The following is a 15,964-nucleotide window of genomic DNA, read 5'->3' as shown; positions in this document are numbered from 1 at the left end:
TTCAAAATTGCTTTTTTATTCCCATTTTTTTCAAGCAAATTTTTTATGATTTAATTTTTATATTAATGTAATTAAAAAAAGATAAAACTCAGGATCTTTTTTGTCCTTCTGTACAAGCAAGAAAACAATGTTTAGAAAGTACAAACATAAAACATTCCTTCCACAAGGCTGTAAAACAAAGAACAAAATGTGAGAGTGGAATCAAACACCTCAGATATGGAGCTCCTTACTTCTGAAATAAGCTCATGGACATTCACACACATACATGCACACACCGCAGGATTTTAGCAGGTTTATTTCACATATGCAGTGAGGCAGTTTTTGGGGAACAAGCTCACTCTACACAACACTGCCAACATTTTCACGGGGAGGAACGCCAAATGAACAAGTAACATTCACACAGTCACACATGAACATTTGTGCACAGGTCCATTCCACATTGGTCCAGTCTGTCAACAATTCTGCCGACAATTTCCGTGTTTTCCCCTTTTCCAGGTCAACTACAACCAAAAGGATTTATCTCACTTTTATAAATATAATCTATGCTGATGTCACCTCCTAAATGATAAAACTTTACATACAGTTCTTTTGCACTGATATCATTTTAGTTTTCCAGGATTGACATTAATAAATCCGTAAATGTGCAGAAAGACAACCTGGAAATTTCCCCTCAGAGCTGACGTTAGACAACACCAAAACAAATTCTTTTTACAGGTAATGATATGTACCTCTCATTAAATTATTTATTGTGCCCCCTTACTGGTATACTGGAAAAAGGATCAAATTTGACATAAATTAAAACAATAAACTCAAATTTAAAATGGGATACTATCACATTATAATGAGGGCCATTTTGACATCTTCAGTGACAAATGATCCTTTTTTTTTTCTCAACTGGATCTTTAAAAGAAATGAATGTCGGGTGAGACAGAAAACCGAGTTCCCATACATCTCATTTTTTGGTTTTAACTTTGCATTTGCAGCCTCATAATTTTCTTTATGAGTCTTGTAATTTAGACTTAATATTTCTGTTGACTGAAAGTTTTCCTTTGTTTAATACAATTGTTTAGATAATTTCTTTTTACTGGGTCACATCCGTGATCACATATTTTGCTGTAAAAAAATTCCTCCAAAACTTGAAAAAATAAATAAAAACAAATATTTAGGAATTTAGGAATTATCTTTACATCCTAATAAAATACTAAACTGGGCTTCCATAAAATATTTTAGAAATAGCAGCAAATTCTGACATCGATACAAGAAAATCCTTAAAGTTTTCTACTTTTCAATCAATGTGGGCAAAAAAAAGTGAATTAGGTGCAGATATTCCAGCATGGTGGGAGAAGAAATGTCGACCCTACACACCTGGGATGTGAAACTTATCTCTGGTCTCCTTTAAAAAGAACCATTTCACTGCAGAAGTGTGATCTAAATGACACCTCTCACCTCCTCTGATGCAGTGGTGCTTTTGCAGCTTTTTGTGTAGGACGGGCAGAAACTCTTCCTTGCCTTAAAGGATAAACAAACTGATTCAGGGTTCACTTAGAAATCTGAAACCTGTTTCCAAAGTTCAACAATTCAGTACTAAACGCAACCCTGAGTCTCATCTGTTCAACATTTTTTGTTTTTTTTCTGGGAACTTTCTCAATTTTTTCCTTATTCATGGCTCCACCGCACAAACGCTCCTGCTCCCAACACAGCGCTGGTCTCATCAGCGGATCCAAGATCCTTCTGGTGGATGACGCGCACGCGCACACACACACACACACACACACATAGCTGATCACTTTAGTTTTTTGTTGCTCAATCGTAACTGTGTACAGGAACTGTGCTGGCTTTTCTCCAGCTTGACACGTGTTTAACTGAAACCGCTGTCATGACAGAGAAGTGTGAAGATGAAAGCTAAAGAGCTGAGTGGGGTGTTGGGTGTGACGACTGATGCTGCAGCCAGTGACAGTCCATCCCCGTCCCCCCCCCCCTCCCCCCCTCCCTCCTCTCAGTGGGCTCACGCCCACCTAGAGCTCCCCAACCCAACCGTCTCCCTCCGATCGCTTCGGAACGACTGGCTGCTTGTTTGACGTTGGCTTCCTGTGATTGTCCAATCAGGAGTAGATGGTGATGACTTCACTTCCGCCGCCTCTGACCAACAGGACGCGTTCCAGTCCTTCGGTGAGAACCTCCAAGAACTCCATGTCTGGTTAGTGAGTTAAGGAACATTTCCAACAGACTGATGACCGACGTACGTCCTCATTGAGAGGCTAAGCCAAACTTAGATATCGTCATGGTTACGCTGTCATCCTCATTTTGAGCTGATCCTGTTTGTTTGTTTTTTTTTATTTTCTCATGTAAGGTGACTTTAAGCATAAAAACAATCGTTAATATTAAAACATAATGAAGAAGAAATCTAACTGCTGCTTTGCTGGAACAAACAAAACATTTTATGAGGAAAATGGAATATGCGAATACGAGGAAAATGCAGAAATCCAAAGTGATTCTATATGAACGGAAAATATTGTTAAATCTGGATGTGACATCCTCACAAGTCGATCAATGGCTCCTGAATCAAATCAAATTGAAATTGTATTGGGACAGAATTTGCAACATTAGTAAACATCAAATTGTTATTCCAAGAATATTTAATCTAATAGGGATAAAACTTCGGGTTTACAAACCTTGTTGCAGATCTATAGATAAATCTAAATCAACAGACAGACAGACAGATAGTAGGGGTGGATTGAATAACGAATTTTTTTGCTTCATAATTTTTAAATAGATTTTTTTGTTAAAAAAATCGATTTTTTTAAATGAATAAATATGATTTTGACATTGACATTTTTTTTTTTTTTTTTACTGTTTTTATTGATCTTTTTACTTGTCTTCTTGGGCAGCAGAATGATGGTCTGGCTACTGGGTCGTTTCTTCCTCATTAAAATCAAGAAAATTTACGAGCAAAAAAAAAAGAGTTTTGTACAGTTTTTTGTTTTTAATCTACAAAAATCAGCAATATGGAAGTACCACCTAAAAAATATTAAGATGAGATGAGATAAGATGAGATAAGATAGACTGACTTAATCTTAACTTGGGAAATGTAGTTGTTGCAGCATCTATGTACATATATGTTATTAACACAAACAAACAAAGCCTGACCCATGAAAAAATGGTGAGAAAAGTCCCATTTTTTTTAATGCAACGTCTTTACTCGGCCCTTTCCAAAATGTAACGTTTTATGGGGGATATTTACTATTTATCACCATATGATATGACAAAATTATTAAAGTGTAATCTTCTGCTTCCTGTTAGGGGGCAGAAGACAAGTATCAGATTGTGTTCAACAGGATTTGGAGCAAAGTTTTGACCATAAAGTGATGCAAAACGTCTCAGAAACTTTGTTGACCAAATATAACTTTGACTTTAAGACTTTTTTTTTAGCGAAACCTTTCACTGCAGCTGGATTTTAATAAAATTCACAAGACCAGAGAAGAATCCATCTCGCCAGGCTCTAAGCCAGGGGTCACCCACCGCGATACTCGCAACACAAAAGCCTGCAGGATGGCAGATATGGACGATCCCTGCTCCAAGTTATTTGTCTCAAACAGGGGTAGGAAAGTTTGGTTCTGGCGAGATGCAGTCCTGCAAGTTTCCCTGTTTTAACACACCTGATTCAAAGGTGTTTTTAACGCGGGACAAGGGGTAAAATGCCTCTTTCCTACATTCAGCAGAGTATCGCTGATGTGAGGAACGCCTGTGCTCCTCCTGTTTGATCAATGGAGACAGAAAACTTTGCAGCATGATGTAAGGATACAGTTCTCATCTCCTTCGGTGTTCTTCGGGGGTCCCGGCATGTTGAGCAGAACAAGCCGGGCGTCGTGAGATTTGTTGACGATGACCTCATTGAGTTTGACGGCGGTGTGCATCCTCCTGACGTTGGAGTGATCCCTAAACGAAAAGAGAGAGGTGTATCGGTGCGAGCGACGACAGAGGTGTGACTCGTCAGAGAAGAGTGTGTTGTTGTGTCTCTCACGGCCTGATGCTCAGCATGTCTCTGAAGCCTTCGGGCGTGGAGCAGCCAGAGTGCGTCGCTCTGTAGTGTGAGGTCTTCTCTTTGGTCCAGGTCATCTGAACGCGCCGGTGATGCTCAGAGCTGCCGCCGCTCGCCGCTCTGTCTCGCTCTCCGCCGTCTGTGTCGTCGTCGTCGTCTGACCCGATGCTCGTCAGACGCAGCATGGAGTTCCTGTCTTTCACCAGCTGGGCCTAGTTCACACACACACACACACACACACACACACACACACACACACACACACACACACACACACACACACACACACATATATAAATGTGTCTTGTTTTGTCTCATCTTCCAGTCAACCCAACCTTTGGTTTCTACCTCATACCGTCTCCTAGTTCTCTAACACCGACCTCCTGACTCTTACTCTTGTTTGTCTCTTTGTACCTTTCTGTCTCTGCCTCCTCTGACGGTGTTTGACGTTTGGACTCCAGTGCTCCTGTAGCTGGGGGAGAGATACACCTACAGACAACACAAGGTCACCTAACTTGCTAATAATGACCACATCTACTCTGCATCTACTCTAGCAGAAACACTGGAGCAAGGCTACGGGGGGAGACAACAGCTCAATTTCCTAAAAGAGACAGCAAGACCTGAGTCAAAAGGCATCTGAACATCAAGAATGGAGAAGAAAAAGAAAGCCTGATTAAAATTCAAGTGGAAAAATTGGGTTAATTCTCTTAAATCAGCCAAATTAGGAAATAACAGATGTACTCTGAAGTAGCACATCTGACCCAGGTCAGTATATACAGCGATTAAATCACCCTCTTTATGAATCCTTCAGATAAAGAATTGATATTTTCAACTTTTTCGTGTTGTAATGAAAAATTACAAGGAAAAAGAAGAAAAAAAATCAAAAACAAAGATGTCAATGCTAAAAAAAAAAAAATCCACAGAAAAATGTGGTGAAACTGAATATCTTAGAGATGATCATTTTGATTGAACCGGCTGCTGGTAGTAATATGTTCATCCCACCACAAGATGGCACTAAAGCACTGGTTCTGCTGAAACCTACCAAGCTCAGCATATTTCCACACGTTGGCGCCCCCCTAACAACAGATAATCCAGCTCCCGTCGAGCATCCTGCCTCTTTTCTAAGGTCTCTCCAGCCAGTAAAAGTCAGTCTGTCGTAGACTCATCGTTTGCTCTTTCTCATTCTTTTCCTCACTTCTCCCAATAATTTGCTCTCGGATTTCTTTACTGCATGAGCCACGGTGCACGTCTATAACGACCGGCGTGTTGATATCCAGTTGCTGCCATGTGATAAAGAAATGCAGCAATACGGGATCTTTAGAAAACAACACATCTCAGCCTGGAGATGTGGGTAATGAATGTCAGAGCACCATGACGATGAGTTAGATGTACGGAGTTTAAAGGTTGGAAACATACGTAGCGTTGCTTTAGCAAAAGAAACCTACGAAAATAAAATGAAAAGCTAACTTGTCAAAAACATCTGTGTGTGGAAATAAAAAATGACGCCCAGTTCAAACGATTCAATTCTGAATCAAACTTAGGGATACACAGATCCACTTTTTGGGAGTTTGGATCCGATACAGATATCTGAAATTTGAATATCTGCCGATACCAAATCTGTTTATGTGAACGTTACTGTGACGATGGTTATTACTGCTGTTATAACTGTGTGAGATTTCATTAGGTTGTAATAAATGACCCATCCTTTCTGAAGTTACCTCACCAATACAAATATAGTAACATTACAGATCTAACAATTTCAACAAGTTTTATTTTGATTTGGCACATTTTACCTAAATACAACTATAAATGTGTGGTTTTGAAACAAAGATCTCGCTTTTAGTGGAACAAAAAATGTCACATTTTAACATTCAAGGCATTTATTTCTTTTGAAACGCGTCCAAAGCATGTCATCAAACACAACTGTGCTGGCTTGACTAGTGTGGTATCGGGTATCAGTTGTGGTATCGGTACACTTTTATTAATACCAAGTACAAGTACTCACATTTGGTAATAAGTCGATAACGATATCGATATTGGCGCATCCTTAGAATCAATTCTCGATTCAAACAGATTTTCGACTCATAATGATTACACTTAAGTAATAAAAGCTGTTAATTTCCCAAGTAACTTCACTCTTCTATAAGCTAGAAAGAACTGAGAAACTATTCGGGCTGATTTGATTTAAACTGCGACGTGTAGAAAGCTTTCTTCGCAAGTAAAAAGATCAATAAAAACAATAAAAATGACAAAAAAAAAAAAAGTATAAAAAAATGTAAATCAATTTTTAAACAAAAATATCAATTTTAACATTTTGAAGCAAAAAAAAATCCCAATTTTGGATTTTCGATTCGATTTCCCGCCCGCATAAAGCTAGCATGCCAAAAGTTAGCTATTTATCAGAAAAGCGTATTTTTTATTTGTGCTTTTTAAGTCAACAAAATGGAACATCTTTTACCAGTTTGTGCCACACATTTAACTCAAATAAATACACACACACACACACACACACACACACACACACATATATATATATATATATATATATAGAGATATATATATATATATATATATATATATATATATAGAGATATATATATATATATATATATATATATAGATATATATATATATATATAGATAGATATGTGTATATGTTGGTACATTAAATGGAAGATAATAAAATAATGACATATTTTCAAACAGTATTGTACATCTATATCAAATAAGTTCAGGTAATCTTTCACTAAAAACAAAACAAACAAAAAACTCTTTTTCTGAAGGATTCCACTAAGTATTTACTGGTACCTAAACTGGTCTATTCCAGCCAGCTGCTGCTGTATGACTACATGAGGCGACATAAAGTGGACTTACATCGTCAAAACTCCAGCGAACCCTCTGAGGAGACCAGTGGCAAAAGGAGATAACATGAGTTTCAATAAAAAATTTAAAAAGCTGATATCGGACTTGCTTTCCTCATTGTTTCCTCTCTTCCCGACGTTCCTTTTTCTACATGGTTGTATAAAAGTTGAGTTGAGTGAATTTTATTCTTTGTATCAAACTTTTTCCCTTAACCCTTTACAGGCCACTCAATGAAATACCTTGAAATTTGGCATTTAACCTAAAGTTGTCCTTCTGGTGTGTACCAAGACCTCCATGCTGTTGCTACATTAACAAAAAAACAGTTTCATGCTGAATGTGAAAGAAAAAGTGATAAAAAAAAAAAAAAAACTCACTTGCCCCATAAATGGTTAAATCTCTCAAATAAAAACATGTACCTTAGAAACCACGCAGGAAAATATCAATTTAAAAGCTATAGATAGAAAACGGACATGATGTCAGGCTTCCTCAGGCTATTTTAACCTTTACAATCTGACTAAACTCAGCAATTTAGTTTCCCTTTCATTCTCAGCTGAACTAAACTCTCTTGTTGTCTTTCAGTCTGAGACAATAATGTCTAATCTCTGCATTATAGAAAAAACATTTTAAAATTCCCACACCTTGCCATAACCGCAGACCTCACCTGATTCCTCGCTGCTCCACCTGCCTCTGGCCTACTGCTGCTGCTACCAGGGTTTCCCTGACAAAAATGATACACGACATTGACAGACACAGACGTGTGTGTTACGGCTAATCTTGCATTGACTGATGTTTATGGTAACCCATTATGACAAGGTGGGACGTATGTGTGCAACTGCACACATACGTCAAAGGCGCCTTGGGTCTTAATGGGTTAATAAGGGCCTAAATGTTGCTGAGGGATTGGGGAGTAAAATCCCAGTGGGGACAACCTGACAGCCAAATGGATGATTCACAGCTTCGCTGCCTGCTTGCATGCGAGGCCAGTGAAAAGCACATTTTTCATGCCGACTAAATGTGCTTGATTTAATCTCCCATTCTGGAAATAAAAAAAACATCCAACAAACCAGGCAATAAATAAATAAATAAATAAATAAAATAACAACAACAGGGACTGCAGCAGGAAGCTGCACTGTAGTTTCAGGTATCTTAACCCTCGGTGACAGCAGATTGTTGTGCTCATATGTCTTCATCCCCTTTCATTAAAGAAAATGCTGAATTTACAACAGTCACTCCAATAACTGGAGACTTAAAAAAAAAAGGAACAATAACTAAAAATTTGCAAAAAATGTCATTTAGTAATATAAGACACTATTTTTTCATTTAATTAAGTTGAAGAAAAAAAAAACAAAAAAAAAACAACTAATTGGTCCTGGACAAATTAGAGCACTTTTCTGTTGAACAGTGGGACAAAATACCTGTCAACAGGTGCAGAAGTCTGACTGAGAGGAACAGAAAACACCTGACTGTAGCGGAAACATTAAAGGATTGTTCAACTAAATATTAGTTTATGAGTCATGTAATATGTAATAAATTATCTTATTTGTTTGCTTTTTTTAAAAAATATTTCTATTGAACCAGAATTAGAAAATAATGTAATGATTTTTATAAAATTTGTATTAATTATTACTTTAGTCCATTTCAGCTTATTTTACAGGCTGCTGTTTTTTTCCTTCTTTAATGAAAGGGTATGAATAAATATGAGCACAACTATAAGTTAAAAATGAAGATTAAAGCAATATTTAGGATTAAACCACTGTTTTAGTCCGTCATGCGGTAGAACAAAGGTTAAAGGGTTGTTTCCACCTTTAAGTTGTGTATTGCACTTTCTGAAACTTCTATTCTGCACTCATAAAATTATGTATAATGTTAATATTTAGGAACGACTGATGTACTTCATGTCATCTATAAGGAAACATAATTCTAACTGTGGTTTATTATAATACTACTTCAGGATTTTAGTGTATTAAATCATGCAAATACAGACAGTTTGGTGCTTGTCTTTCCTGCTAATGAAATCGGTTGCTATAAATAAACAGTATTAATGCTAACTGATACACATCAGAGGTCTGCATGAGCAAATTTAGTGGGAATTGTTTTATTCTTTGACTGGATTTCCAGTGTTTATTCCTTTTGTTCTCTCGTGTTTCTTCTACTCAAGTCTTAAAAACAAGTCGAGGAATGCCTGAGTGTCCATATTAACGTCCTCAAACACACATCGCAGCATCTCAGCGTGACCTCAGCTCACCTCTCGTTCTCGGTCTGACTTAGAGAGTCGCATCTGTCTGAGCATCTGAGACCTCTGCTCCATCATCAGAGTCCTCTCGTAGGTGTAGGCACTGATGTCGCTGTCATGCTGGACAGAGGAGAACAAACACATTCAGATGTGATGCAAAGAATCGCTCAGACGTCAGATCTATCAGAGTTTAATTTGTTTTTGTTCAAGAATGTGCCTAAAACTTCACTACAAACTTATTTTGCATTGTTTCGCCAAGCTAACTTTATTTATAAAGCATTTTCTGACAGCTACTGTTGAACAAAGTGCTAAACATAATTAACAGGAGTAGTATCTAAATAAGCCTTGGGCTTCCTTCTGCTCCTTCTCAAACAAGGTATAATGTTTTGCATTGTATATGTGTTTGAGATAAATAAAGAAATTTTAAAAAACATATTAAAACATAATATAAAGTATGGCTGGGCAATATATCGTATATACTGGAGATATCGTAGCTAGTCCCCTGTGGGATATAGAAAATGCCTATATTCGTCATATTCGAGTATCCTGTTGTCATGCAGTTGTTTTTAGCTGTGGGCGGGTTTTCTCCCTCCTCCTCGACTCTCTACACCGCTTTGCTCAGAGAGTTAAAGCAAGCGCACTTAGTTACGTACATAACGTGAGCTACGTGCTACGTCATGAGAGGCAGCGTGTAGCAGCTTTTCTTGCAGAGAACTCCGGTAGCAGTAGCAGCGCGAGTTACAAAAACAATGGAGGAGGAAGAATTCGTCCTGGAAAAAAAATAGCACAGGATCCTTCATCTGGCGGTGGTTTGGATACCGGAGAGAGGATGTTGACCAAACAACTGTCGTATGCAAAGTATGTTGCAAAAGTGTCGCCACAAAAGGTAGTAGTACCACAAATTTATTTCATCATTTGAAAAGTCACCCCCTAGAGCACGTATTTTCATACGTTGCATTTATTACATCATGCAAAGGCACTTTATTTTGTTTTAAAATGACACGTTTCTGCCACTGCTTTAACTGTTCAATACATACGGTTTTAATCAATTTGCTTCGTTACAATTTCATCCTTTTGGCATGAATGTTTAAAATCAGCATATCTTAATGCAGTATGAACAATTATGTTTTAATGTAGACACAAAATCATCTTACTGATGTGATTTATTCACCAAAGCATTAATTCAAGGGTAAGGTAAGTATCGAGATAAATATCGTATATCGTGACATTAGGGCTGGGCGATTAATCGATTAATTTGAATTTGCTGTTTATAAGATTTATTTTCATGAAAATCAGGATTTTTTTTTTGCCCCACCAGCACCTTTTGGACTTATAGTATATACCTTATAGTGACATCAGCGCGCTCCCGCTGGTTTCCCACAGAAACGTATAAACACAACAACATGGGAGCTGGAAACGTACAAGAAGTGCCCCCTATGCGTTTACATTACTTTTTTTTTTTTTGCAAAATAAAAATATATTTCTACATTTTGACAAACAACAGTTGTGATTTGCGAGTGTTTCCATTGAACAGTGTTTAGCACATTAGCATCACGTTTCGTAATGGCTGTTAATGCAGAGTGGGCATGTAGTGTTATTTTAGGGTTTTCTAGTTGCTGCGGAGAAATTACTTCAGATTTTCAAAGCTTTTCTCCCTCATTTTCTTTTCTAAAACTCTGAAATTCGCTGTTGTTTATTCCACACCATGCCATCTTTACCGGGAATTACCTGGTCACGACCCCCACGTCACGTCTGCGGACACGTAAACACAAAAAAAGCGTTTCCATTACACTTTTGCAATATATTTCTATATCGAAATGTCTGAAAAACCACCTCTTGAGATCGTAAAAACTTTTATAGCAGCAGTTTTCATGGCGACATTTAATTGTTGCAAAGTTCTAGGTGTCATGGAAACGCAGGGTTTTCAGAGTGGAAGGGGGCATTGTCACATCCACAGGGGTCTGAAGCCAGACGCAGCTGACAGACTGGTCTTTCTTGCCAAAAATGTGTAAATTAAAACAAAACACAACAAGAATGTAAAAATACATGTATGTTAGAAATATAGCTTTCATTAACATTCAAGGATTTTTTAAAAATAGTATTTTGTATCAAAGAGGTCAACATGTTAAGTGTAAAGAAACATTCATTTTTATTCCCTCATTGCCAATGTGGGGAATTGTTTTGGTTATTTAATGTCAAAATACTCTAAAAGGAATCACTATTTTTCTTCCAAGAGGAGGCATTTTTTATTTATTTATTCATCAGTTTTTTATTTTAGAATAAAGTTACACAAGTGAGGCCTATTCTTAAATGTATGATCAAAAGTTTCAAACTATCTCACAGTGAAAACGCACTAAGTCCAAACATGTTTCTTAAAATGTTTACAGCGGCAGCGTCTAAATCTCTTTTTATAATCTTGTATAACAGCTTGTTTAGTTGCACTTTAAATTTAGGTAAACTTCTAGGCTGACAGCAATAAAAGCATTTTTGAAAAAGAATAATTTTTGACATTTGTAATTTTTTTTTTTTCTTCACATAAGGGGGAAAAAAAAAAAAAAAATCGATTAAAATCGGAAATGCTTTAAAAAAAAATCGGGGATTTTATTTTTTGGCCATATCACCCAGCCCTTCGTGACATGCCATAAAAATATTGGGATATTACTAAAAGGTCAAATCGCCCAGCCCTAACATAAAGCAGAAAAACAATCAAATTCAAAGCCATAAAATATGAAACAAAAAAACAATAAACAATAAAAGCAAACTCATTCTGGGTAAAATGCTGGTGAAAATAGGTGAGTCTTAAGAAGGGGTTTAAAATAAAAGGGGTTTAAATAAAAAAAACAAAGATTTGGCGCCAATTCAAGCAGAAATCTTCTTGATCTGGATTTTAGGGATTCATTTCAAATCAACCACTTTCAGTAAACATACCATCTCAACTACTTCCACCTCAGCCTCGATGCGTAGATGATAGAGGAAGGTTGCCAGATCCTTCTTCATCTGAATCGAGTTATCTTCCATCTGAGCCACTGTGAAGATCCGCATTCCACATTTACGCCACACCTGAGAAAAACGCAACGGTGAGCCTAAAGACCACATCTAGACCCTTTCTGACGCGACAGACGTGATTTCCCGACCTTGTGTTGACGTAAGAGGAAAGGCAGCAGCATCAGCATCCCGCCATCGTGGACGATCCACCAGACATCGATGTAGCCTTCCGCGCAGGGCTCGCTGTTGCTGGGAAACAGGGAGATGTTCTTGGGTACGAGTAAAGCCAAGTGGGCCGCTGTGGTCACCCGAACTGTGTCTGGACGGCGTACGGAAGAGAGGACGATGTTAGCCTGCTGCGTCTACAGAAATGACAAAAGCCGTCTTCTCTGACTCACTGATGAAGGTCTTCCAGGACTGCGGGTCCTCGCTTTGCCTCCAGGCATGAGGCCACCCCATGACCACCGTGTTGGGTTTCATCCCTCCCAGTCCGCTGGACTGAATCATGTGACTGATCCCTTCACGCGCCTTCTGAGCCACGATGCACTGACAGAAGCCCTTCACACGCTCCTTATCCATCAGATTCTTCAGAGTCTGAGGACAAATACAAGTTAAAACACTGTTAAATGTTAATGTGACCCATATCCGTCAGGCTTTATGAGGCCCCTCTATGCCTGGCAACAACCAGAAGAACCTGTTCAGCAGCGAGAGCTTCTCCAAAGCTGTGCAGGAAGTTCCCAGAGACCACGGTGCCGACGATGGTCAAGCCCTTTCCTGCCTTCAGCTGGCTGGCGAACGTCAGCAGGTGCGGAGACTTGACGTGGGCGTCCTCGTCCAGTTTTAGTAACACCAGCAGCTGGGGCCTGGCGAGGAAAGGGAAAAAAGATGAGTGTGTGTGTGTGTGTGAGGGAGAGTCAATGCATGAATGCTTCGTAAATTTTCTCGCCTTCCAGCTAAAGTTATTCTACACAAACATCTTTTAGTGCGTTCAAAGCCGCACATCCTTCATCTATCCTCCTTTCAAGCCAAAGAGTTTCTTCACCTGAGATTCTGGAAACGGCTTCTGATACAAAACCCGACTTCCTGATTTAATTCCTCAGCAAACCTGAATAAGGAGCCTTGAAAGTGTTCAGTACCTCCAGTTCTTGGTGTGCGGCGGTCCCTCCTCTAATCTCAGGAGGGCATAACGGGCGGCACTGAGCGACAGACCCCGGATCCCATCTCCCCACTCCTTCTCTGCCCTGATACACACATGTACACACAGAACTGATTAGCATTTATGTAAAGAAATATACAGTGATACACACTGTGTGTTCTTCCTATAAATAAAACAAGAGTATAAAATATATAAATATATATAAAAAGAGTAAAAAACAAAACAAAAAAACAAATAAAAAGAAAATAAAACTAAGTTCTAAATCAACATTTTTTCCACATACAAGTCTGAACCCTGCTGTAAATCTATAATCATGTAGGGAGAACACATTTCCATGGCAACATACCCGTGGTACTCGATGTATTTGTAGATCATGCCGGCAATCACCATGGCAACGATTGCGTAGTACCAAGAGGATATAAACATAAGTGCCAGGCAGATGGTCATCCCCAAAAACGACAGAGTCCTGGACAGATGATCAGCAGAGCTTAATATTCTGTGCAGTGATTCATATATACATATATAGATGTTGTGTGTGTGTGACTGTGTGTGTGTGTGTGTGTGTGCATGTGTTAGGGAGTACCAGTGGTAGTAAGAAAAGCGTGGCCTCCAGTTGGGCGTCCTGAGGAGGGTCTGGAGGGCACAGGCCAGGTTCACAAAAAGGTAACACATCAGGAAGAACCTGCAGAGGCAGAAAACTGGATCTAAAGCCAGTCATGAAGACTGCTGGGATTGTAACATCCTCCACACACACACACACACACACACACACACACACACACACACACACACACACACACACAGAGCCGTGTCTCACATGGTAAGGATGGGAGCAACCAAGTCCAAGGAGGCAATGAGAATCCCCAGTTCAGCTATCAGCGCCGTTAGCAGCAGGGCCCAGGTGGGCTCCCCGTTGGCCTTCCCATGACCAAACACCTGGTGGAAAAACAGCCAACAGACACATCAGCTTCAGGCGCATCACACCTACAGCAGGCTGAATGGGAAGCTCATGCACAACCAAAACAATCAGACAGTCCAGACAGCTACGAGTTTGTTAAAAAAGGCTTTACTGCTGGGTTGGGAGAATTTCCTGCATACAAAATAATCCCAGTGGTTTCCTACACTTAGATCAATACACACAGACTTAAAATCATTTTATTTGTTTTGAAGTCCCTCCATGGTGTTGTGCAACCATTCCTCTCTGAGCTTCTTCTATAGACTGTATACAAAGAGATGGGCGGAGCCTCCATGACGTCACCCGTAGGTTTCTGAACAGCTGAATTGAAGCTCGGTGGGCGGTTCTTACCATCGCCATCTTGACAGAGGCATGTGTGTTGTCTCGCCCGGAAAATAGAAGTATGTGAAAAGAGGTGGAGCTGAGAGGGGGGCCGTGAGCATCATGGTGGATGATTGACATTGAGCAAACTCCGAGCTTTCTGTAGCTAAGGGTTAACTGAGCTAACCCGGAGATAACAGGAGCTAACCAGCTAACGGTGGTAAGCGGGCTAAAGCTAAGTCATGTTAATTGGCTAAAAACCGTGGTTGTTCCACGTTCTTCTCACTTGAAGCGGGAGATTGGGTACATGTCAATCAAAAGGACACACCCTTAAATATGCCGAATTTTGAGATTAAATTACTTTTAAACGGGCGAGTGAGAAAAAAATTCACTCCCCCAACAGTTGTCTAAACTTTAATAGTCATGCAGTTGCAAGATAAAAGTTTCTGCAACCCAGTCACACACGTCCCGCAACACTATCATATTTCACCATCATCAGTGATTTGTTGCAATAGTATCTGCTGCTGAACGAGCTGCAGGTGCTGCCAACGGCGGTTACCTTGGCAACGCCACAACAAGAGACATTAAACAGTCCGCTCAGCTGCTTCTTGTTAAAAACATTTTTTAACAGTAAAAATAACATTAATAATTGATCTTATATTATTTCTTTTTGTGAGTGACCAATGGTATAAACGGGATAATGTCCTCCGAGGTGTCCATTATCAGAAATTAATGGCCTCTGCGTCGTTCATTAATTTCTGATAATAGACACCTCGGAGGGCATTATCCATTACTTAACCAGCTAATGGAGGTAAGCGGGCTAAAGCTAAGTCACGTTGTTAACTGGCTAAAACCGCGGTTGTTCTGCGTTCTTCTTACTTGAAGCAGTAGGTCAGGTACCTGTCAATCAAAAGGACACACCCCTAAATATGCAGAATTTTGAGATTGAATTACTTTTAAATGGGCGAGTTAGAAAAAAAATCACTCCCCCCACAGTTCTCATGAAGGTAAACCTGACCTATTAAACCTAAAATGGATTTTTGAACCATTCTGTAAACACGTTTATTTCTGCCGTGAAATTGGTCTTTTTAACATGGGAGTCTATGGAGATTCACTCTGTTTTGCAGCCCCTAGTGGATGAAGGGGGAACTGCAGTTTTATCCGCATAGGCTTCACTTTTAACCGCCGGAGGCTCCGTCCATCTTTCATATACGGTCCATGGTTTCTTCACCCTTACACACCCACACATCCTCAGATCAGATGACCAGCTGGTCCTGAATGAGCCAAGAACAAATAGGAAGCTGACAGGGGATCGCTTCTCTGCTGCTGCTGCGTTTCCCCTACTGTGGAACAACTTGCCTTCGAACACCAAACATTGTTTTACTGATCTCTTCTTCAAACACACCTGCTCTC

General features: G+C 39.3%; 1 protein-coding gene across 4 annotated transcripts in view; it reads right to left on the bottom strand.

Moving 5' to 3' along the window:
* Positions 1-2,062: 2,062 nt before the first annotated feature.
* Positions 2,063-15,964, bottom strand: part of slc12a6 (solute carrier family 12 member 6) — a 47,611-nt gene continuing 33,709 nt past the window's right edge. For all 4 annotated transcript variants that reach the window (XM_079258216.1, XM_079258217.1, XM_079258218.1 and 1 more), the window contains 12 exons: positions 14,093-14,211; positions 13,859-13,957; positions 13,622-13,741; positions 13,256-13,360; positions 12,814-12,982; positions 12,518-12,713; positions 12,269-12,438; positions 12,063-12,194; positions 9,147-9,254; positions 4,022-4,251; positions 3,803-3,936; positions 2,063-2,194 (listed from right to left, as the gene is read on the bottom strand). In XM_079258216.1, the coding sequence (XP_079114342.1) occupies positions 2,103-2,194; positions 3,803-3,936; positions 4,022-4,251; positions 9,147-9,254; positions 12,063-12,194; positions 12,269-12,438; positions 12,518-12,713; positions 12,814-12,982; positions 13,256-13,360; positions 13,622-13,741; positions 13,859-13,957; positions 14,093-14,211 (1,674 nt within the window). In that variant the 3' untranslated portion in view covers positions 2,063-2,102. The remainder of the gene's footprint in view (positions 2,195-3,802; positions 3,937-4,021; positions 4,252-9,146; positions 9,255-12,062; positions 12,195-12,268; positions 12,439-12,517; positions 12,714-12,813; positions 12,983-13,255; positions 13,361-13,621; positions 13,742-13,858; positions 13,958-14,092; positions 14,212-15,964) is intronic.

This window comes from Telmatherina bonti, assembly GCF_933228915.1.
Source record: "Telmatherina bonti genome assembly, chromosome: 18".
Lineage (NCBI taxonomy): Eukaryota > Metazoa > Chordata > Actinopteri > Atheriniformes > Telmatherinidae > Telmatherina > Telmatherina bonti.
This window is presented reverse-complemented; position numbering and strand designations above follow the sequence as displayed.